Genomic DNA, 22,613 nt, shown 5'->3' on the forward strand with positions numbered 1-22,613 from the left:
TAGATATGGCAAAGCTGTCTTTCATATCCCATCCACAGCCTGATTATGAGGTGACCGAACAAAATGTGGTTTGTGATGGCTCATGACTGTATTTGCTTTCGGATACATTAGGTGAATATAACTGACATGTTCACCCATATTTCATGGCTGTGACTATTACCACATAGATAGAATAAGACTGGTACAGTGCTGACTTTTAGTATTGGCAACCTTGTATGTTGTCCTCGGTTGACTGCTGTGTACAAAAAACTAGAAATACGAAACTGTAGATCCAGGCTTCATGTTTGGACAGAATGAAACCTGGTTAATTTTGCTGAAATGGGTTTGTACATTTTTATTTCATCTCTCTTTCTAAGCAGATCAGAAGGCATTTCTCAGCCCCCTCTGTGAAATACATTCTCTACTGAATGTAGGAGAAGACCAAACAATATGCCCAAACTAAAATATATTGGCATACCTTTGGATACAGATTTCGGCTGAGCTTTTTAAGTACAGTGCAACACTGGTGGTGTTCATGTACTAGGTATAGCTCCATTGATACATCACTGTTTCTTTGAGAGAAAACAACGGGTAATTATTACTAAGCATACAGGACAATTATATGCTTAGGTGCCTTATAAACTAGTTGGAAAATATAGGACTTTGATGGACAAATTCTGGTGAATCATAGGTCTTCCCCATTCCCACAAGAGAAAGGGAATTTATAAAGTACTTATTTTACTCTAAACGTTGACGGTTTATCAGTATTGAAATTAAAAAATATAATCCCCAAAACAAAACAAAAAAATAAAAACAACCCCCCCCAAAACTAACCCTAAAAATCCATCTCATAAACACATGTGAATTCTCATGTGAAATACATGGAACAGATTTATGCTGATGTCTTTCAATAGCTTCATTTTATCATATAACCAATGCTTACTTAAGGAATACGCCGTTATTTGGCAGCTAGAAACTTGTGGCATTCACAGCCTGGTTTACATACTGTAAACTCCATGTGCAGTTGCTGTAATACACCAGAAAAAAATCTTTTCTGAGGTCCAGACTCATTGTTGACTTAAATGACCACAGACATGTTCAAGTAGATGCAAGTAACATTTTTACCAGCAGTTAATTTAGCCTTGCAAACACTGAAAAATCTTCAGGATCATGGACTTTATTTTAAGGTAAAAATGGAGCAAAACTGCACATCCCAGTTGAACATCTTTCTTTGACCTGCTTTGGTTCTGTCCCTCTGTTTTTCTTAGTCACTGTAATGGAAGCAGAGCTGCTCTGGAGTAATAAATTATAAATGCTGTGCTTTAGCCTGTGTATTGGGATATGATAATTTAACATAGTTTTCACAGATGACTATTAAACAAAAAACTGGCAAAAGCTTAAAAGAACCCATTTTTTCATAAACTCTTGAGGGCAGTGAAAAGATAATGCCAAGCACTCTCTCTTTGATGGCCAAGGTAAGAACACAGCAATAAAATTTCTGGCTGTGTGGAAAGAGCTGCTCTCTCTAAGTAGAAATGGGGGATAGCTAAAAGGCCCAGACAGAGAAGTGGACACCTGCTGAAGCAAGCAGTCTGCAGAGCATTAGCAGCTAAGGTTCCCTAGGTAACACCCAGAAAGCCTGTTTGTTCCTGAGTCTTGAATCTCCAAATGATGTTCCTAATGACAGAACAGTAGGGTAGGGAGGAGGATGCTGGCTGCTCATTGCTAGTCTGGGCTAGCAGAAACACAGAAGTTGCAAAGTTGCTGGGAAAATATATTTAATACTCAGATTTTTGAAGCCTGGGGTCTAATCTGAGAGCAGAGAAGCCACATTAAAGAGCAAAAGGATGATGCTGGGTGATGTGCTCTGAGACAGGAAAGAGGGAAAAAGGAATGGGAAAACCCGTAAATGTGATAGGGCCAGTCTTGCAAGTCAAACCTGGGGTGGGTTACGTGATTATCCAGGAAACAGTGGGGCTCTGCCGCTTCTGACAGCCGGGAATGGAATTTCAGCTGACAAAGGGCTGTGCCGCTCTGTGGGGTCTCCTGAACTCAAGCTGCCCATGCGTCTGCTCTCAACGCATCTCTGCTTTTCTTAACTGATTCTCAATATGCTAATGCCAATGCTTTGGTTAAAATAAACCAGTGATTTAATTCTTGATTTAACTTCCAACTTAGTCCAGAAAAATTTTTACAAGAATAAGTCCTATTAAGCAAAGCAAAATAAGCTTTAGCCTGAACATTAGTCTAGCCACAGTGAGTTACCATATAAAGGCATAGTTCTTAAATGTACCCAGCTCTTCCACTTGATTCATGTTTCAGCACAGTATCACACTATAGATTCAACAAACACAGATAATTTTAAATTGACAGCTATGTACAAAAATATGATACAATGTTATTACAAAACTTAAGAAATAAATCTCTGAATTTTGAAAACACAATACTGCACATTCCCAGTTTTAAAGCAAAAGTAACATGAATCTACACATTCTACAGCTTGGACATGAATATTGAGTGCAAGCAGCTGACAACAGAATTCAAACCCAGAGTTCTACCAAAGGATGAGCTGAAATGTGTCTGATAAAACACTCTGGAAAACCTCTGTTGCTTTAATAAGAGGAACTGGGGCCCTGGATCTCTGAAAGTTCATGGATGCATCTGTGTAAGAAGACTGCAAGACTATTGATGTGCTTCAGCTTACTTGCACACAAGCATCATGTAAAACTGGACACTTTATATGGCCATATGCTTACTAAAATACATACTTTTTAATTATTTTTTTCCCCTGTAACCAGTTTTCTTGGATTTAAATGATTGAGAGTAAAAATACTTTTATTTGATCTGGGTCTTGGATATGGTCCTATATAAATTGTCAGTGGGTGACGAGAAGAGGGAGTTAACACACTTCCACCTGTGATGGTACAGACACTGCTTAATTTATACGCTACTTTAGTTGAGGCACTGCAACTTTTAAAATCTCTCTGAGGGCTAAACACTGAGGTCCTTTCTTGGGCCACACTCGCCTTTCGTTTCAAATGGAGTTTAGCCTAAGAGCAGGTTGAAAGATTTGGTTTCCAGGGCAGCAGATGAGAGCTCTGATCCTTTCATGTCACCATACACAGAACTGGCCCCCCAGTCCCATGAGTGCCCAGCATGAGACTGAGTCAAGGGGTCCAAAGTCTCCAGGGAGGCTCTCTGGGTCTTGGGGAGGGAGCAAAAGGCTGCATGAATTGAAGCAGTGATTCCTATTGGGCAGAGGTGACAATGGTGGTGTTTTAGCGATGCAGAACCTGGCTTCTGAGAAGCTGGCAGCGCTCTTAGGACATGTGAGTGGTTCGCTTGGTCTCTGTTATTTCTTCTGCCTTGTTGTGACACCTGCAGGAGGAGGGGAAAATGCAAACTGTTTGTAACTATAAGACAAAAGCAGTACGGTTTTGCATGTGCATGTATCTAATGGTCAGGGTGCTATTAAGGAAATCAGACTCAGGTTCCTCTGATAACCTAAACCCAGGTAGAGCTAAATGTTTATGTTCCTAATAAAATCTGATTCTGATGTTCAAGAGTTTGGGCAACTCTGCTTTTAAGCTGGGTGCTAGTTCAGTCCAAGAACATAGCAGTCTTGTGTTTTCCAAGCAGAATACTGGAATACATGTCTAGGTATTAAATTGCTGAACTTACTAGAGGATTTAGCAGGACTGTCAGAAGGATGGGGCTGCACACTGTCATTTTAAAAGCTTATCTCACTCATAACCAAAACAAATACCATTTCTAATGACAGACATGAAGGCAAAGGCCATACAGGAAGATGAGCATCGGCTTGGCTGCATTTCCATGGTCTGTAAGAAAACTGCTCACAGGCAATACTGAGTCTGCAGAAGCAGATGTGAAGCATCAGTTTTCTAGTATTAAAAGAAAACAAATTAAAAGAAAAAAAAGGAAAACCTTGACCTTCAAATCCTGATGTGTTTGTGGGAAGAGGCTGATCTCCTACTGTGCCATGCATTTGTCATAGCTGCTGACTGACAGTATTGTGCTCCCCTCCTGCCCTCTGCCTCCATTCTTACCAGGCTGTGGTCTTCAAGCACTGGCCTATGCTCCCAGTTTGGTTTGTCCTTTTATTTCATAGGGAATAAATCAGGTAGATTTGTGAGCAGGGAAACTGTCAAGGCCTGTTTGCTTACAGACTTGTGCTTTCAAGACTTTTGTTTCCCCTAACCTTCCTAAGTGACATAAAGATGGGAGGAGAGAAAAAGGGAGCTGCACAAACAGATGTTTACATTTGTCTGTAGCAATCCTCTGGGGTTTAAGTCGAGGGAATTCAAAGAGCACCTCTCCTGAGTTCAGGTGCTTGTGCAGTCCTTCCTGGGTTTGACTGTCACCTTTTCTTAAATGGTCCTTCTTCAAGCTCTTTCAGATTTGGTAGGAAATGAGTTCAGATGTTAACAGGGCGCACACACAGTGTGACACCAGTGCCTTGATACCACAATAAAAACAGCTAAACCATTTCTTCCAGGAATACGGAGATAATGTGGGATACCACTCTTTGGGTGTAAAAGCTGACATTTGAAGAATATTAATATCAGTACAGAAATTGCTGCATAACAAGATACAGTCAAGGTGAGGCAAGAGCTCCATAGCTGATTATAACAGTGTTTTACTGCTCTGAAATATTATGTCACAGGCCCTTACTCTGCTGCTATTACAGAAGCTCTATAAACTGGTAAGGGGGTTGAGTCTTAATCCTTTCAGCTGGATCTGCAAAGAAGAAAGAAAATTCCTCTGACTTCAGTGAGATCCAGCAACCTCCACATCCAGCAAATCCACCAGAGAGAAATATCCTGTACCAAAATAGAACTGGTACTGTGACCTGACCAGACAGTATGTGCTTGGGACAGGAAAGAAAATAAAAAACCAAATCATGTAGAACATCCTAGAAAAAATATTGACGGCAGCACTCTAGGCTTGCTAAGTCTGTCGTATCAAGAGGGACAGCCTTGAGCTGCATCTGAGTAAGGAAGATGGAGATTTAAGAGAAGCAAACAGGTTTTTGTTTCTGCAACCTTTCCAAGTGACATAAGGGTGGGAGGAGAGGAACAAGGGAATTGCAGGTTTCAAGGTGCAACTTGTCACTGCCCTCTGGGTACCAAAGCACAGGCGGGGCTGCCTATGCAATGCAGCTGTGCCAGGGGCTGCATTTTGAAGATGCGCTGGAACTCCTGCCTGTCTCAGTCACTTTATAAACATACTGTTTGCCCATGCATTCCTCTGTGTTGCTTTCCTACGTCTGCTAAGGAGAGTGCAGAGCTGTCTGTCTTTTTTTTTTTTTCTCAATTAGGACTGCTGTTAGGCCTGCATGTTGGAATCCCTGTGCTTAAAAAATACATAATGTGAATTATGCTTAACTCACAGTTTCAGCTGCCCTCCCTGGGCATGGGTCCTGACATACTTCTTCCTTATGCTTCACTGCTATGATTTTCTGCTCTTGCAGTAAATCTTCCTTAGGACTTTTAAACCAACAGAGCTACTTCCCTTTTCCACTTGATATAATCCTGCAGTACATCACAGAAAGGGGCAAGAGGAGGGCAGGAGTAGTCTGTAACTACCTAACTGTAACTAGGACTGTAAATAACTAATTAACATCTCATTTTCTCTTGCTAGCAATGATACTTCAGGTGAAGGAACAAAAGCAACCCTGTGTGGAAATCCTGCAGAGATTCCTCAGTTCTGCCACCCCAGGGGCTGGGGCTGCTGGGCTGTGTGGGAACAGGGCTCCCAGCTGTGCCCCCAGCCCCAGGCACTGGGGGAACTGAAGAATAAATACATTCCTTCTAGGAAACAAGACAGAGGTTTGACATTATTGATTCAGCTCATAAGAGATGCTCATCAGCATGGAAAGGACAACGCGTAACTATGCAATTTCAGCACAGTGGGTATTTTGATTGTTTATTTTTCTTGCTTTTCTTTCTACTTGCCGTAAAAACAGGCGAAGTTTTGCAAATTAAAATCTCATTCTGAAACTCCTCAAGTTTTCTTTTGAGAGGCAATTTTATGTTGCCAGCATCAGTGAAGGATGCAGCAAACTTGGTACACTGTTTCACTAGAAATTTGGTTACATGTCTTATTTTTTTTGGTAACAAAAGCCAAATTACTTACCTCCACCCCCATCCCAGAAAGCTGCATGAATGCACATGAGAAGCATGCACAGTCTGTTTGCTCCAATGGACTAGTCTGTGTGCAACTCTAGAACTGAATTTAGCTTTGAATGGGAGTTGGTGTCTTGCCCCAGCTAGTACTTCTCCCAGGGTTCAGTGTTCTACTCCCTTTTCCAGGTACCTATATTTAAACAGTGCTATAGGAAGGCACCACCTGCAAGCAAACCAAACATTGTACTTTGCAGGAAGCAGGTACTGAAATTGCATTTTTACAGTTTTTGAGAAAATAATGGGATCAAAGCAAAGACTCTTTATTACATGAAGCTGGATTCACTTGGTTAGAGTAATGACTTTTAATTATCTGCAGGGAAAGGTGGTTTGGTTGCTGCTGACACAGAGGACAGACATGTGGGCTGCGACCCTGTGTCAAGGGGAGATCAGCACTGACTCCACTCAACGCAAGGTCAACACCCTGAAGAGGGAAAATCAGAGTAACAAATTTATTTTACATGTATTTGTGATTAGGCACAAGGACAAAAAGCTGAGCTGATACGCTGAATACTGATTAGGTCTGTGAAGTCCCAATGCTGTGGTTAGTTCACGTAAAAACACCTTTGCGAGTTTACATACCTCATTGTACCACACAATCTTTTTTTGTTTTATTATCTCCAGTATCAGTCTCAACCTCTGCTTTTAAACAAAAGAGAGACACTAAATACATCTGATCATGGCAAGGCAAATATAAGAACAGGGAAATTTTTATGATGAAAACATTGTCTAGTAGGAGAGAGATTCCTAAGATGCTATCCCTGGATGCCCAGGGAATCCTGTGGCTTTTGGAGGAGTCAGTTCCTTAAGCCAGAAATACTAATTTCAGACATCAGGAAAGCATCACCACGTGGTTCCACGCTGGGAGCGTGGGCTGCTCCCATTGCTGCAGCTCCTGCTGCCTTGTGGGAAGCAAGTTTGGGAACCACTGCTCCACAGGAACCACTTCTAGTTTGTGAAAGTGGCATGTTTAGAAATGTAAAAAAACTACAGCTCCAGGGCACACTGGCATTGTAAGGTAAATCCCTCAGTAGTAGGTGCTCATCTTTCTGAGCAGTGGGTATTCAAACCCCTCTTTCCTTTCTCCTTCACTTTCTTTGGAAGGAAAACCATTAAACATTGATAAAAAGACACTTCTACCACTTTTCTGCCCATTTGTTTGACCCCAGGATCTTGAAGAAAACAAGCTTTGGGCTGTATATTGTGTTTTTCTAAAGGCTGACAGACCCATGTGTTCTCCCTGTGAGACACCTCTATTTTAGGATTCAAGTACCCACCCAAGAGTGGCTTCAGCTCAGTAGACTTTGAGGGACTCAGATGCACCTCCCAGGTTTGGGACCAGCAGCAGATATCTCTCATGAGGCAGAGACCTGGGTGGCTCCATGCCTCCTGTGGCTGAGCTCTCTCTCAGTACCAGTGGGGCAACCCAGTGTGAAGGATTGATTTGGCTGGCCAAATCCTATCCTTCACAGAAGCATCAGCAAGATCACCTTTTTTAATTGCTGACTTTCCCCCCTCTTCCTGCAGTGATGATTTGAGGGCCTGAGGTTCAGGACCCACCTGCCCCCCCTGTGGCAGGCTATCAAGTGACTGCAGGCAAAATGTTGTAGCAAGGAGGCTTTAGGAGAGGAAAAAACAATGCATAGCAGCACTGATGTTGCTGCCTTTATGTGTTTGTAAGTAGCTGGGAGTGGGTGATGGCTGATTAAGTACGCAGTATTAACTGCTTTTAATCACTGCTCTGGAGTCTAATGGGGCTCTTGTTTGCACATAACCGTGCCTTGTAGCTGTCTTTAGCACACTTGACAGATGTGCTTATTGCCATCTTTACTGCTTATGTGTAATGGGCTTTTTAATTATTGATTCATCATTACCCTTTTATAAACTACTTGTAAATGTCAAGAGAATGAACTATGCCTGTGTTTTTCTTTTTCAGTCTCTTTCAGGTTTAAAAAAATAACAGCTCCATGAAACAGTGTGGCTCCAGGGGCAGGGGGTATTGAACCTTGAAGTGGGGAGGAACAGATGTATACAAATATAGGAGGAAGCTTCCCCAGTTTAACTCAGTCCCCAAGCACTATATATGAAAGAGGCTACCTGAGTAGTTTTTGCTGTGCCTCTTCTTCTTCCTCCTTTTCCCAGATGACCTCTGCTTTTCCCTATCGGTGTGAGTTTGCTCTGGAGGAAGTGTTGCTGAACAAGAGGAGTCAGTGGCTGGCTCCTCCGAGAAGGACTTCTCTTGAGACGTGTCCAACAGTGAGTCTGCACCAGGGTCTTCATTTTCCTTCACCATCTCTTTTGACTCTGCTTGATGAGAGCCACAGAGAGCAGAGTGAGCACTGCCAGGGTCAACCCCACTCTTGCTCAGCTGGGTTTCTGGCTCCTGTGCCAGCCCATAGTGCTCCAAGCCATCAGCTGGGCATTCCTTGTCCTGGCCTTCTGAAATGGCCCCGCTGGTCCATCTGTGTTGGTCTCTCAGAGCAGTGGCTGAACTACTGCTCACAAATGTTATCCCTGTGCCCATGTTAGCAGTAGAGAAGGCAATGGAGCTGCCCTTTGTGCTTGGCTGGAGGCTTGCCCAGCTGTCTGCCTGCTTGATCCCAGTGCCTGGCAGGGGCTGACTGGCCCCATCAGCTTCCACCAAGCTTACTGAGGGGCTTTCCATCCGGGTCTCTGGTGGCAAATCTCCTCCAGCATTGTGTTTAGATAATGCCTGGTTTGAAGCTGAAGCATCTGTAACATCTCCACCCACCTCCATCAAGGCAGTGTTTGATGGGGAAGTGCTTTCTGAGGGATGACCATCCTTGTTTTCCTTGGTCTTATCATCCATCTCCTTTCCTGCTGCTTGTGGATCCTTAATGCTGTTTCCTTTGAACAAGAAACATGCAATCAGCCACAGCTGCAGTTGCATCTGGGATCAACCAACGTGTTTCTGCCACTGGGAATGCTTACTATGGGCTAGCAGCTGCCTGGGGAGGGTGCACTGACCCTAAAGAAGCTGTGCAAAGGCAGCACCATTTTATCCTCCTTATATCCCATGTGGCCACCTCAGCTGGAATCCAGGGCTCCAGCTCAGCAAAGCCCCTGCTCTGTTTTCAGCAGGTATTTCTGTGTCTTTGCTGCCAACCAGCTGATTTCCATGGAAGCCCCATGACTTACAAGGGTACCTGAAAGCCTATGGCAGGAAGAGGGAACGCAACTGTGAGGTCCTGAACCAGGTGGGATTGCTGGCTTGGCTGCATGAGCACTTCAAAACTGCCCATCAGCCAGCCTAATCCTGTCCTTTCAGAGCAGGTTTAGAATAACAGTGCACAACTCAGGTTCTATGGCAGGCCAATGTCCTTAGACTTACCTAATGTGCACTGACAACAAGGTCAAAAAAACAAAGAAAAGCTAAACCGAAGGGCTGTCTCCTAATAAGCACATAAGGACTTAGGTCTTTCTGTAATTAAGAGTTTTAAAATCTGTTTTTTAAGGGCTTCTTTGGGCTCCCAAACAGACTAAGACAAGGTGCAGCAAGCTCCAAGGCAGTGACAAGCTGTGCTACTGAGACTTGATAGCACAGGACTTGTGTGGGGATGACACCAGTGCCCCATCAGCATGGCTGTGTGGCTGACCTGCGGGCCATGCCTCTCAGATGGTTTATCAGCATAGGTACAAGGCCATACTGCTCTAAATTGCTGCTAATTCTGGGACAGACCTGGCTGGCAACAGTTCAGGGCTCTGCTTTTCTCCATAGCACCGGCTGCAAAGCCTCCTTAAATAAAATGCCCCAAATACAAACACAAAGGCTTCTTGCTTATGTGCTTGGCTCAGGCTCAGAGGCAAATGGGAATGAATGGCTGCAGGTACAGTCGTGTCAATGTTCTTACCGGACTGGCTCTCCTCCAGGCCCTCTGCAGGCAAGGTTTTAGGAATCGCATCCAGCTCATGTCTGTTCTTTGTCTTTCTCAGCGTGAACCCTTTCCTTATGTCAGCTAGCAGCGCATCGATGACACACACCTCCTCCTGCTTCACCACCCCCTTCTTAACTGGGAGAGAGATAGATCGGGGTGTTAAATCTGCACAGAGGTGGGGCAGAAGGAGACTTTGCAGTGATGCTATTGCTCAGGGTTGGTACTGCTGTGCTGGAACAAGCAACCACTGGGCAAAAACAAGGCACCGATGCCAGGCCTGGCAGCAGCCTGTGCTCTGTGACCCTGTAGCAGTGTGTCCATTCTGAAGTCAAAAGGTATACCCCAAACTCTGGGTGCTACAACCTGCACCAGCTCTGCCCAGTCTTTCACCTGGTTGTACCGTGACATTGAGAAACCTCCTGTTTGATATCCATGTTGGTGGGGGCCTTTTTTTTTTTGGAGATAAAATAATACAGATTTTCCTTTCAGCTGCTTCCAAATGTACTTTTCAGTTGTGCCTTTTGTTTTCATCCAGAGAAATACAGATTTAAGTCACCTGCAGGACTTTTGGGCAGATGCCAACCTTATGAAGTTTAACCATGGCAAGTGCAAGGTCCTACACCTGGACAGGCACAGCTACAGGTTTGGCAAAAAGGAAATTCAGAGCAGCCCTGTGGAGAGGGACTTGGGGGTGTTGGTCAATGAGAAAATGAACATGAGCCAGCAGTGTACACTCACAGCCCAGAAAGCAAACTGTATCCTGGGCTGCATCAAAAGGAGCGTGACCAGCAGGTTGAACGAAGTGATCCTGTCCCTCTACTCTGCTCTTGTGAGACCTCACTTGGAGTATTGTGTGCAGTTTTGGTGTCCTCAATATTAAAAGGACATGGAACTGTTGGAACAAGTCCAGAGGAGGGCCACAAGGATGATCAGGGACTGGAGCACCTCCTGTATGAAGACAGGCTGAGAAAGTTGGGGCTGTTCAGCCTGGAGAAGAGAAGGCTGTGTGGAGACCTCATAGCAGCCTTCCAGTACCTGAAAGGGGCCTATAGGGATGCTGGAGAGGGACTCTTCATTAGGGACTGTAGTGACAGCACAAGGGGTAATGGTTTCAGACTTAAACAGAGGAAGTTTAGATTGGATATAAGGAAGAAATTCTTTACTGTAAGGGTGGTGAGGCACTGGAATGGGTTGCCCAAGGAAGTTGTGAATGCTCCATCCCTGGCAGTGTTCAAGTCCAGGTTGGACAGAACCTAGGGTGACATGGTTTAGTGTGAGGTGTCCTGCCCATGGCAGGGGGGTTGGAACTAGATGATCTTAAGGTCCTTTCCAACCCAAACCATTCTATGATTCTATGAGTTTTGGGACATTAGTAGTCTGTGGTAAAGAGAGACTATTCAAGTGTACACAGGGATTTCGCAGGTGGGGGAAGTCAAATGTTTCTTGTGAGATTTGGGATTCAAAAGTTATATTTAGGATCTGAAAAGTTAACTGAAATGTTTCAATTTGATTTTTTTTCCTGCTGTTCAGTCAGCAAACCTAAAATTAACTTCTCTGCCCAGCTACAAATGCGAAATGCCAGTTCTCAGTTATGGCTGAAACACTTTAAGGCTAAAAGCCTTTAGTCAGCGGCATGTGGAAACCTACAAAATAAATTACCACTGCTGGTCCATTAAAGCAGGGCCAGTAAACAGCTCCTCTCATCTTTTTTGATGATCCTCTCATCCTCCATCTCTCTTTTTTGAAGTCCTTTTAGATACTCACTGACTTTTCCATTTTCTCCCTTCTGTCTTTTCCCTTCTTCCTCTTCCAGCTGTTTCTTCCTCTTCTCTGCTTTAGCAGCTTGCTCCTTTCTGTCCTTGTTCTCCTGCAGTGAGGTAACAGGGGCATGAGAAGATTGGCAATGTCTGCTAGAGAAGCTGATGAAAATAAAGATCTAGAGATTGTTGCAAGGGAGGATGAGAAATTCTGGCCTTATCCTGTGCAGTAAATAAAATGGGCATGGGGAATAGGGGCTGTCTTGCCAAAAGCCAACACCACTGGGCTTGGCCATGACTCAGTCACATCCCAGTAGAAGGTGGCAGTGGTGATCTGTTCAACATAGCTACCTACCAGTGTACAGATCTTCCACCTGACCTTTAGCTGAGACAAAAGTGGAAGGTACTGAAGCCACGATTCCCTCCAAACTGCTAGCTTCTTTACTACACATGCCTTTTCTGAGTCTGTTTGCTCAGGTTGGAGTAAAGGGTTAAGTTTTATTAGCTCCTTCCTCTAAAACTTGACACTTGACTGGAGTCAAGTCACACTTGACTCCAAAGCACCTCTGTGACTCTGAAGGTAAAGTTGCACAAAAATCCCAAAACACCAGGGTCTGAGCCAGGCCGGGAGCACCAGCACTGCATGAGGATGCAGTGGAGTAGGGATCAGACACCTCTTCACTGGGTGAAGTCATGTGAAGCACTGAAACGAGGCCGTAAACAGCATCTTCCCCTCATTGGATTGGGGTGCCTATCCCACTGGTGTCAGAGAAGAGGCATGCACCAGTACCAGGGATGCTCAGCATTGTGTGTGCAGATGCCAACCTTCAGGACTCGGATGAAGAGATCTCTGAAGGTCTTCATGGTACTGAATATGTCCTCTAAGGACAACTTGCTTGGGTCTTCACAGAGATAAGTTGCAAGTTCTTCTCTCTTCCTTTCAATGGTTTCAAATTCTTCTTCTAGCTTTTTGGAGGCATCAATGCTATCCTGAAATGCATTTAATATACACGGTAAAACACCATCCAGAGGACAAGGATTGAACTGCACTTAAAGGAAAAAGGATGTCAGCGTTAAGAACTTGGAGTAGGCTGCAGCTTTTATCTGCATCAGAGCTTAAAATGTGGGGAGAAACTAAGAATTCCAGATAAGATTTGCCCCTGGCAACTGTGCTGTGCCAATTTACAAGGGTGTCTTGGGCAAGACATGATAAGCTCAATGCAAAGTAATCCAAAAATGATCCACACAGGGTAAACAACCTCACTCAATGAAGTCACATACCATATGAAGAGAACAGTCAGGGCAGGTGCCTGAGGAAATGGCCTCACCAAAGGTATCTAGGTCTGGGGTGGAGCTGGCAATAGACACTAATGGGTTGTGTGGCATTGCAGCCTGTTTCCAAATCTGAGAGCATATTTCCTAGCAATATTTTCCACCCTTGATGAGCTTACTCAGGGGCATATGTATTGCGCACTGCCTGTGTGTGTGTAATGGGAGAGATACAACAGAGCTCCATTACTGACCTGGATAGGTTTCTCATACTGTTGTTTCACATCATCGTTTGATGAGAAGACTTTTCGCTGAAGCTCCAGCAACTTCTTTAAATTGCTACTGGACTCCGTGCGTATAATATCAAGATTAATTCTGAAATTACATGGAACCCCTCCATTAGCTGATACTCCAGAATCTTGTGCTGACCAAAGAATGGACAGGTGTGAACTGGCAGCTTGGTTGTCTCCCTACTTCCCATCACTTCACTGAACTGAAGCCTGAGATCTGAACTATCTATATGGTCTAAGCTCACAGAAGACAGCTTCCCTTCAACAGCACCTATGAAAAGGCTGCCAGGTCTACCTACAGCTTTATGTACTGAGATGCTATGTCAAAAATAACCCACTTATTCAAATGGCTGTTCTCCACCCTCAGAGCTTGGCATTAGCTCACTTTCCCTGGTTGAAGGCATTTCTGGGTAGCTGGCCTTCACAAGCTCCTGGTACCACAAAGGCAGTGCAGATATTGGAAAGGCCTGGGAGGCAGCATTAGTTTAATGCTCTGCAAACTTCAGCCCTAAGTGTTGCCATCTGTGGTAGAACTATTCTATATTAAATGGGTTTCAACATTCATGAACCAAATCTTTTGGTTAAAACTAAATAAGATGCTATTTCTTTAATGTGCTATACCAGCTGTGTGTGTCCTAATTTCTGGAACACTGTTGATGTGTATGGGATTTTTATTTTGAAGGAAGTGACACACAATTTTACCCTGCTGCTTTTGAAACATATTCAAGATCCTTTGGCAGTTCCAGTAGGTCCTTGTGGCTGTTTTCTACTTCCTGAAGTGGAAGAGAGAAAGAAGTGTTACTTGCTGTAGCAGGAGCTAAGAGAGGAAGCTGAGAAGAAAAGACACAGGCAGAAGTGCTTGGGAAGAAGGACTGTGCCATGTCCTCCTGCTGCCCTCCCTTCTGCAGTTTGCCAAGCCACATTCAAAACAGTATGACACAGTCAGAGGGGAAAGGCATTACTCCTGGGCTATAAAACCATACAAGAGGGCTAAATGTTCAGAAATACTCATAGCTCAAAAGCAAAGCTGACCTGCTGCTATGTTCTTTTTCTCCTCCTGAAACACCTACTCTTGACCATGGAAGGAGGCAGAACTGTGGTTTGATGCAGTCAGACACTTTCTACAGTTACAGAAAGGTTTCAAAAGAGCTTGAATCTTATTTCCATAATTTACTTTCTTTGCTGTGCTTGCTGAAGCTACTGCCGGCTAAAGCAGGGCTTGAACATGTGTAACTGCAATGGAGGGACTTTGATGAATGTAGCAAAGCAGAGCATGGAGAAAAAAGTTAAAAACAGATTCAGGGAGCAAGAAAGCAACTGGGGCTTAGAGAGGAACAATCAAAGCTGGAGCACAGACTCATGGAGAGAGGAGAGGCTGCAGAAAGGCAGAAGGGCTGAATGGGTAGAGACCAGCCAGGATAGCTTTGGTGGCCATGTGCTCTGTGGTTTGCAGCTGATGGTGTGCAGATTGCACAAAAGTGAAAAAGGAAGTTCCAGCCATTGAGGGGAAAGATGCTGGAGGAAAACAGAACAAGTCTTAAAATAAGGAGCTTCCTGAGCAGTGCCCACAAGCAGCCTCCACCAAGTAATTCTAACATTCCCAAATTGTGACACTGCAGTTAGCCAGATGGTATATGAATATGAAAGTGTGGCTTTAACTGAAAGTAGAGTAGGAGAAATGGTTCATCCATGGTAAAGTCTCTCCCCCTTCCCTATCACTCAGGACTTGGCATTTGTACCTCCAGAATGTGGTGCAGCAGTGTAATGCGGGTTTGGTTTGCTTTGGTTTCTGTTAGTTTCAGTAAAGTGCTGATTTTAAACCCATCGGCATCGCCTGTGTGACTTCCCTACAAGATAAAAACAAAGCAGATGTAACTCCTGTGTCCATTTAAATGACAACCTTAAAGGAGACCACCCACACATCAGTAATGGGGGCAGGAAAAGACAAAAGAAGTACTTACATAGTTCAGGAAATTTCCAACTTTGAGAATCAGTTGACAAAAGAGTGGCAGGCGATGACTGTTCAGAAGATCTGAAAAACATAAAGGACTTTCAAACAAAAGCCAGAATATTTTCTAAACCACACTAAAATAGGGATTCTGAATTCCAAAATCTAAATTCAAATCTGATATTTCAGCTTTGAAGCCCAAGGGCCCAACCTGCAAAGAAACTGATTCTAAATAGATTCAATTCCATGAGCTGTAAAAGTTTTCATTGACTTAAGTTTCTTTCTTCCTTTCCACCTGGTCTCTCCATCCTAATGGAAAATAACCTGGAGTTGGACCCCCCTCACTCATAACCATCAACTTGCTGCCGTGTTTGGAAGTACCCTGATTTATTGTGGTGTAGGCAAGGGTAAATGGGCTGTAATTTTAATCTTGCAGATTCCATTCAGTTGTGCAGTGAAGCCAGTTCTGACAGCCCTGTGATTATTGGCTGGCTGCTAAAACCAGACACGCTCACCTTGTTCTTGATCTTGCACAGTAGAGGTGATTATCAGGGCATGAAGGATACAGTCCTTGTCCTTGCTCTTATGGCAGGGTGCTGCAGTGGTGTGCTTTCTGAAGCACTCAGCTTTGAGGCAGGAACAGGTCTAAAAGGACAACTGGGCTCATTGGAAGACACTTTTAGGGGAAAGCTTCAGTTCCTCCCAGCAGGCAGCTGTGATGCCAGCTGGAGAAACCCCCAGCAGGCAGCTGGGCGAACTGGCTCTGTTGCATTGACAGCACCTGATAGTGTCAAAACAGCATCCTGCTCTCAGCAGAGTGGGACCTAAGGTTTCTGCCATATGAAGCCAAAACCTATTGCATGATCTCCCTGTGTACATACAATAATGGAACAGCTGCAAATTGTAGCCCAAAAACCCAAACTTTTTCTTCTGATTCCATTTGTAGGCAGGGAAAAACTAAAGCATCACTACTTCCCGGGGAAAGCGCTTTCCTGGCAGCAAAGAAAATTGCCATGTGAAGGCCTTAATGTGACAAATAGTGATGGATGAATTAGCTGTAATCAGACCAGCTCCGCTGTCTGAATTCAGCTCCTCTGAAAGAGTTGATGAGCTTCCAATGCTTCACTGTTGAAAGTGTTTCAGAGGAATACATCTGCTGCAGCAAAAGAGGACTGAGCGCATGGAAAAATGATCTCTGGTCCTATTAAAGGCTTTGACCACCAGTGGAAATGGCTAAAGCTGTACCCCAGCACACCAGTGAACGAACCACAGAGAAGTTTTTCTGGGAGCTGGGTAGTGTAGCTCCCCCTGGAGCTTTGGGAGGTTTAAAGCTTCCTGTCATGAATAAGATACAGAAATAAAGCCAGGTAACTTACCTTCACAGGCTCTCCGGATGGCTTCAGCTTTCGGCTGAATCATGTCCAGCACAACAGTGGTCTCTTCACATATCAGCATACATTCAATACGCAGCTGGTAGCTAAGGAAAGAGATTGATTCAAAGCTTAAGGCTGATCTCAGCCAACACAGTAGCCCTCCTCCCACATCACAGGTAAAACTGGCCACCCCATAACACCACTGGCAACCACATCCACATCACACCAGTGTTTGTGGCTTGTGAAGGGAGGCAAGGTGCTGCTGCTTGCCTTGGGAACCAGTGGGGATGTAGTTTCTGCTGATGCACTGTGATCAAAGAGAAGACTGATCACTGTGTGAGATACAGGTTCCTCCTTCTAGGCAGGTCTGACCTCGGGTCTGGGTCGCTTTCTGTTGCTTCAAAGGGAGAGGAGGTGCTGAAGCAACAACAGCCCTTCATCTAAGGGCAATGAGGAAAGGGATGGCTCTAAGGTGGAAGGAGGACTCCACCAGCTATATCCATCAGTGCTGGTCTGTGAGTCTCCTATAAAGAAACTTAAACTTCCCAGCGGTAAACCAAGAAAAAGATTTGGCTGAAGTTCATGAGCAGCACCCTTACCTTGGAATCTGAAGGAGGAGAAGATAAAACTGATCTGCATTTGCTAGTTTTGATTTCTCTTCTTTGAAGGCCTTCAGGTTTTCTATCTAATGAGAGAAATAAAGAATCAAGACTTCATGACTGCAAAGCATGTTCAGCCTTGGAACTAAGGTTACCATTTTTCCTCCTGACCTCATGCTTTTCAGGCAGAAGCTTCAGCAACTGCTTCAGAACCTCAACATCAAACTTGGTCTGGTCCCCATTCTGGACCATGGCAGCCACCTCTTCATTGGAGCTGTAGGGAGAAAGAGCTGAGTGATATGTCACCCAAAGACCCCTATTCCACAGCTGCACACTACCAAGACATGTATCTGCTTAAGCTCCCTGCATCTTCCCTAGTGAGAGCCACAATAATCCACAAGCTAAGATGTGTCCCTATGATATGTCTCTGTGAACTCAGAACTGGGACCTGGATCCCTGCTATGCTCCAAATTTTGGTTCTGGCCCTGGTCAAATGACTCAAGGCTAGAGACCAATCCTGCAACTCAGATCTCTGTCTCTGGGGATTTGAATACCTTAAAAGAAAATCTAATTCTTAACTTTTCCACTGCCCTTGTTTTGAAAAGGGATTTGACCTCCAGAGGTGTCTCACAATCTATCACCATAAAAGTCTGTGCTACAATATCATCTCTAACATGGTGTGCCGGTTTGGCTGGAGCAGTTATTTTCTTCATGGAGGCTAGTATGAGGCTATGCTTTGGATTTGTTCTGGAAACAGTATTGGTAACACAGGGATGTTTTTGTTACAGCTGAGAACTGCTTACACAGAGTCAAGGCCTTTTCTGTTCCTCACCCTGCCAGCAAGGAGGCTGAAGTGCACAAGGAGCTGGGAGGGGACATATCTGGGACAGGTGACCCCAAGTGACCAAAAGGATATTCCATACCATATGGTGCCATGCTCAGCTATACAAAGCTGGGGGAAGAAGAAGGAAAGGGGAACATTTGGAGTTATGATGTTTTGTCTTCCAAAATAACCATTACGTGTGATAGAGCCCTGCTGTACTGGAGATGGCTGAACACCTGCCTGCTGATGGGAAGGGGTGAATGAATTCCTTGTTTCACTTTGCTTGTGTGTGCAGCTTTTGCTTTATCTATTAAACTGCCTTTATCTCAACCTGTGAGTTTTCTCACTTTTACTCTTCTGGTTCTCTCTCCCATGCCACCGAGAGTGCAGTGAGTAAGCGGCCACATGGTGCAACTTGCTGGCTGGGGCTAAACCATGATATATGGAGATGTAACACCTTTGCCAACATATGGGGATGTTGTGTGTAAAAACGTAATTAAAAATTAACCCCCTAAATTTAGTATTTTAAAGACAGTGTAGGAGAAACTGGTAAATATTCAGATGTTGCAGTAACACAGATCAGTGTTGGCTTTTTAAAACAGATTTCATGAAGACCTTCCAGATACTATGCAAAACCTGTTCAAAATTTTGTCAACTGTCACAAAAAATTGCCATATCTTACCATTTAAATTGCTTCAAAAATATGTTCAAATTGAGACTTTTCTTGGAGTCCAAAAATGTGATCTTCATTAAAGAAAAAGAAGATATCTCACATTAGATGAGCTGTTTGTAGTGATCTTTATTCAAAAGAATGAGAGGGACCTCCTCACCTCCTTTGGTTCTGCCTTCACTGGTGCAGCCGTTTTCTCTTTGGGGGTTGCTTGTGGAAAGCAAAAGAGCTGCTCTATGCTTGTGTAATTTGGCTCTATAGTTTCCTCGCTGCTGCTGCTCACGGAAGCCCACATTGAGTGACCTTCTGAAAAGAGAAAAGGTGTTCAGACTGACTACAGGGACAGCTGGAAGCTCCTGGGTTCTGGGACAATGAGAGTTGCTAGAAGGGACATCTCTCAGAAGATGAATCAAATAAGAAGAGACATCTTATTCCTGGACAAATGCTTATTATTGAGGAGGGGTAAGTCCCACAGGCCGGATTCAAAGGGCCCAAAGGGTAATTAAACCTGGTGCTTTACCCCAAAACATGCTGGTAAGGGGATGCAGCACTGGGCACAGAGAGGCATACAGCTCATATAGCCTCCCTGTATGTCTGCATTCTACTGCACAGTAGGCAAACTAGATCAGCATGAGAAAGACCTTGGCCATTTCTTTTCTGGTCCCTGATGTTATTTTTGCTTCCTTGCATGCTAGCTGAGGGACTGGCCACCACCTGGGTGTTTTCTGACTGTGTTCTTCCTCCATTTTTCATTCTGTAATTGAACCTTCTTGTAAAATGCTGGCTATAGGACTGCTTGAATTAATTCTCACTGCACCTGCTTAAAAATATTATTTTCTTTTTAAATCACCTAAACATGCCTGTAGAAGTCTCTACTGAAACAGTCCCAACAATTAACTTCTCTTGTGATTGAAAACAAGCCTTATTTAGGCTTCACCTATGCCAGCTTCTGTGTGGACTTGCTTGTCTAGGACAAAGCTGATGTTGCCTGTCCAGGCTTTTCCTCACATTTAATTCTCCTCTTTGGATCCATTAGGAGAGGGAAATGTAACCTAAAAATCAAGACGTAAGTCAGTGATTCTCACAAATCTCCAGTTCTTTCAGTGTCTTTCTTGAACTGTGATGTGATCCTTACCTGTACTCTTACTCATGACTTTAATATACCCAGATACAAGTATGCGTGAACTAGGGAATGAAGGTCCAGGGAAACCATATCAGACTCTGTTGAGAACACAAGCCTAAGGCATGTCATGGTGGATTTGGCGAATATTCCCATCCCTCTCCCTGCTTCCAATTTCAAAGTATTTCAGCTATAAACCAGCTATTATAAACTACCAATTTAGTTAGAATTGTTATTTTATCAGTAGTTTCATGCTACTATTATTTACTGAAGCTCTGCAGGTCAGATGTAATGGGAATCAGGAAAGTTCTGTATCCAAGTGGAGTCAACCACATTTGACAAACTCAAAGACAGTGTTTTTTTCCCTGGGTCACCCTCAAAGCAGCAGTGACTATGCCAGAAGCACCCACCTCTTACCACATTGGAGGGCAGCTTCTGCCAGTTCAGTTTCTTCATTCTCAATGTTGGTGTCTTCACCGTCTTGCGGGGAGGCCTGCCCAGGCCAAGAGGGCAGCTGAACTGGGGGGCCACCACAGCTTCTATATGCTCTCCTGCCATGCTAGGCAATGGGGGTGGAGGAGGAGGCATGCCCCCCATGCCAGGCAATGGGGGTGGAGGGGGAGGGATGCCCCCCATGCCAGGCAATGGGGGTGGAGGGGGAGGGATGCCCCCCATGCCGGGCAATGGGGGTGGAGGGGGAGGGATGCCCCCCATGCCAGGCAATGGGGGTGGAGGGGGAGGGATGCCCCCCATGCCAGGCAATGGGGGTGGAGGGGGAGGCATGCCCCCCATGCTGGGCAATGGGGGTGCAGGGGGAGGGATGCCTCTCATGCCGGACAATGGGGGTGCAGGGGGAGGCATGCCCCCCATGCTAGGCAATGAGGGTGCAGGGGGAGGGATGCCCACCATGCTGGGTAATGGAGGTGCAGGGGGAGGGATGCCCACTGTGCCAGGCAATGGGGGTGCAGGGGGAGGCAAGTCAGGGAGCGGAGAGGCTGTAGTTGCATTCATCATGGGGGATGTGGGAGTCACAGCAGCTGTGCCAGAGGGTGGGTGTGGAGGTGGTGGTGGTGGCAGTGCCAGAGCAGCATTGGGTGAAGGGTTAGATGTCTCTGGCAAAGCAGAGCAGGCTGTGAGCTGGGAACATGAGTTCTTTCTGTTGGGAGGTGGCCCTGAGGGAGTTGCTGATGCCTTGGAGGGGTTTGAAGATCCTGCCGGACTCTGAGCTGCTTGGGCACATGGTTCTAGCTCAGCCTGAAGGCCTTCATTCACACTCCCAGACAACCGGTTTTCAGCTCGCTTTTGCTTGTTTGGATGTTTCTTGATAGACAGCAGCCTCTCAATGACTTCTTCAACTGTGTTTCCCTGGACTAGAGAAATGAGTCAGGGGTCAGAGAAGGGGATGGAGCCCAAAGGTTGGTTCATGCTATTCAACTCTCACCAAGGAGCAGATCTGAAGCCACAGACACCACTGCCTGCTGTCACTTTACATAACTGCACTTCTAGCTTCCAGGCAATTTCCCGTGGTTCTGACCAACACTTTTTTGAGCATGACTGCCAGCAACACTGGCCTGCAGTAGCAGCAGGATGCCAACAAGGACAGATTCCCACTGACTCCCACGACCCAAAGCTCAGGGCTTAACCATCAAAGCAAGACTATGAATCCTGAGCCCACTGCTAAACATGGCTAGGTTTCACTGTCATCTACATGGCTGGGGCTTTGCATTGAGACTTGACTCTGTGCAGGAGATGTAGCATTGTCCCACCTTCTGTTCAGCTGTTAACAAGTCCCATAGATTATTTCCTATACATTTGGGAAGGACGTTGGTGGGCAGTGTGTAGGACGAGGGAAAACAAGAGGATAGTATGAGGCTGGAAGGCTGGATGGATATGTCATTCTTACTGTCATTTGCAAGCAAAAGGGCTCTGTTCACTACTGCATCCAAGGATTCCCACAGCAGGAGGCTGGAGTGATGAGATGGTTCTAAGTGCAGCAGGCTCTGGAGGATGGAGAGTAGCTGGATGGACACCGGAGAGCGGCTCACCTGGAAAATAGGGCAGCTTTCTATTACAGCTAGGCTGGTTCCAAGCAAAGTGTGTTAACTTTGCCATTACATGACTTTTCACCCCACCTGAGGGCCTACTTACTTTATTGAAGAGAGATGAAAAGACCTCATGATGATCGTTCATGTTTATCCCATCACATATCTTTAATAATTCCTCATCATCTTCTATTTTGAACTCCTCAAATGTATCACACTGGATAAGCAGATCCTCCTCCTCTATGTCTCTGCAATATTACAGCATTCATTTTCATTGGAGAACCCTTCACTGATTTTCAGATTATTATTTTTGTTTAAATGGCTTTTATCTCTTTGTCTCTCAGACTCAGACAGTCAGTGTTGAAAGTAACCAACTCCACCTTATTTATAAAGGACCAAATGTCATCCGAGCATCCTTTCTTGAACGGGATGTACCTCTTTCTACAGTTAACACATACAAACGAATTGGACTTTTCATGGCATAACCTGGCCCTGTGTATGCTTTGTATAGACTTCTCCTTGGAGCTGTAACAGAAGTGGCATTTCCACCTTTTTGTAACTGGGCCACCTTTATTTTATTTTTCTAATGTCAAGGCAAATTAAGAATATTCCATTGACATTTCTGTTTGAAAAATCTTCCCTCT

The 22,613-nt window shown here is 44.8% G+C and overlaps 1 protein-coding gene across 1 annotated transcript; it reads right to left on the reverse strand.

Moving 5' to 3' along the window:
• Positions 1-319: 319 nt before the first annotated feature.
• Positions 320-20,455, reverse strand: LOC115946592 (inverted formin-2-like). Its single transcript, XM_034061661.1, has 16 exons — positions 20,345-20,455; positions 18,968-19,113; positions 18,820-18,881; positions 17,486-17,588; positions 17,315-17,400; positions 16,719-16,819; positions 15,356-15,426; positions 15,134-15,241; positions 14,097-14,167; positions 13,359-13,479; positions 12,661-12,825; positions 11,843-11,945; positions 10,055-10,213; positions 8,280-9,050; positions 6,765-6,821; positions 320-3,357 (listed from the first exon to the last, which is right to left on the reverse strand). The coding sequence occupies exons 2-15, from the start codon at positions 19,100-19,102 to the stop codon at positions 6,766-6,768; spliced, it is 2,112 nt and encodes a 703-aa protein (XP_033917552.1). The 5' UTR covers positions 19,103-19,113; positions 20,345-20,455; the 3' UTR covers positions 320-3,357; position 6,765.
• Between the last annotated feature and the right edge of the window lie 2,158 nt (positions 20,456-22,613).

This window comes from Melopsittacus undulatus, chromosome 4 (assembly GCF_012275295.1).
Source record: "Melopsittacus undulatus isolate bMelUnd1 chromosome 4, bMelUnd1.mat.Z, whole genome shotgun sequence".
NCBI lineage: Eukaryota > Metazoa > Chordata > Aves > Psittaciformes > Psittaculidae > Melopsittacus > Melopsittacus undulatus.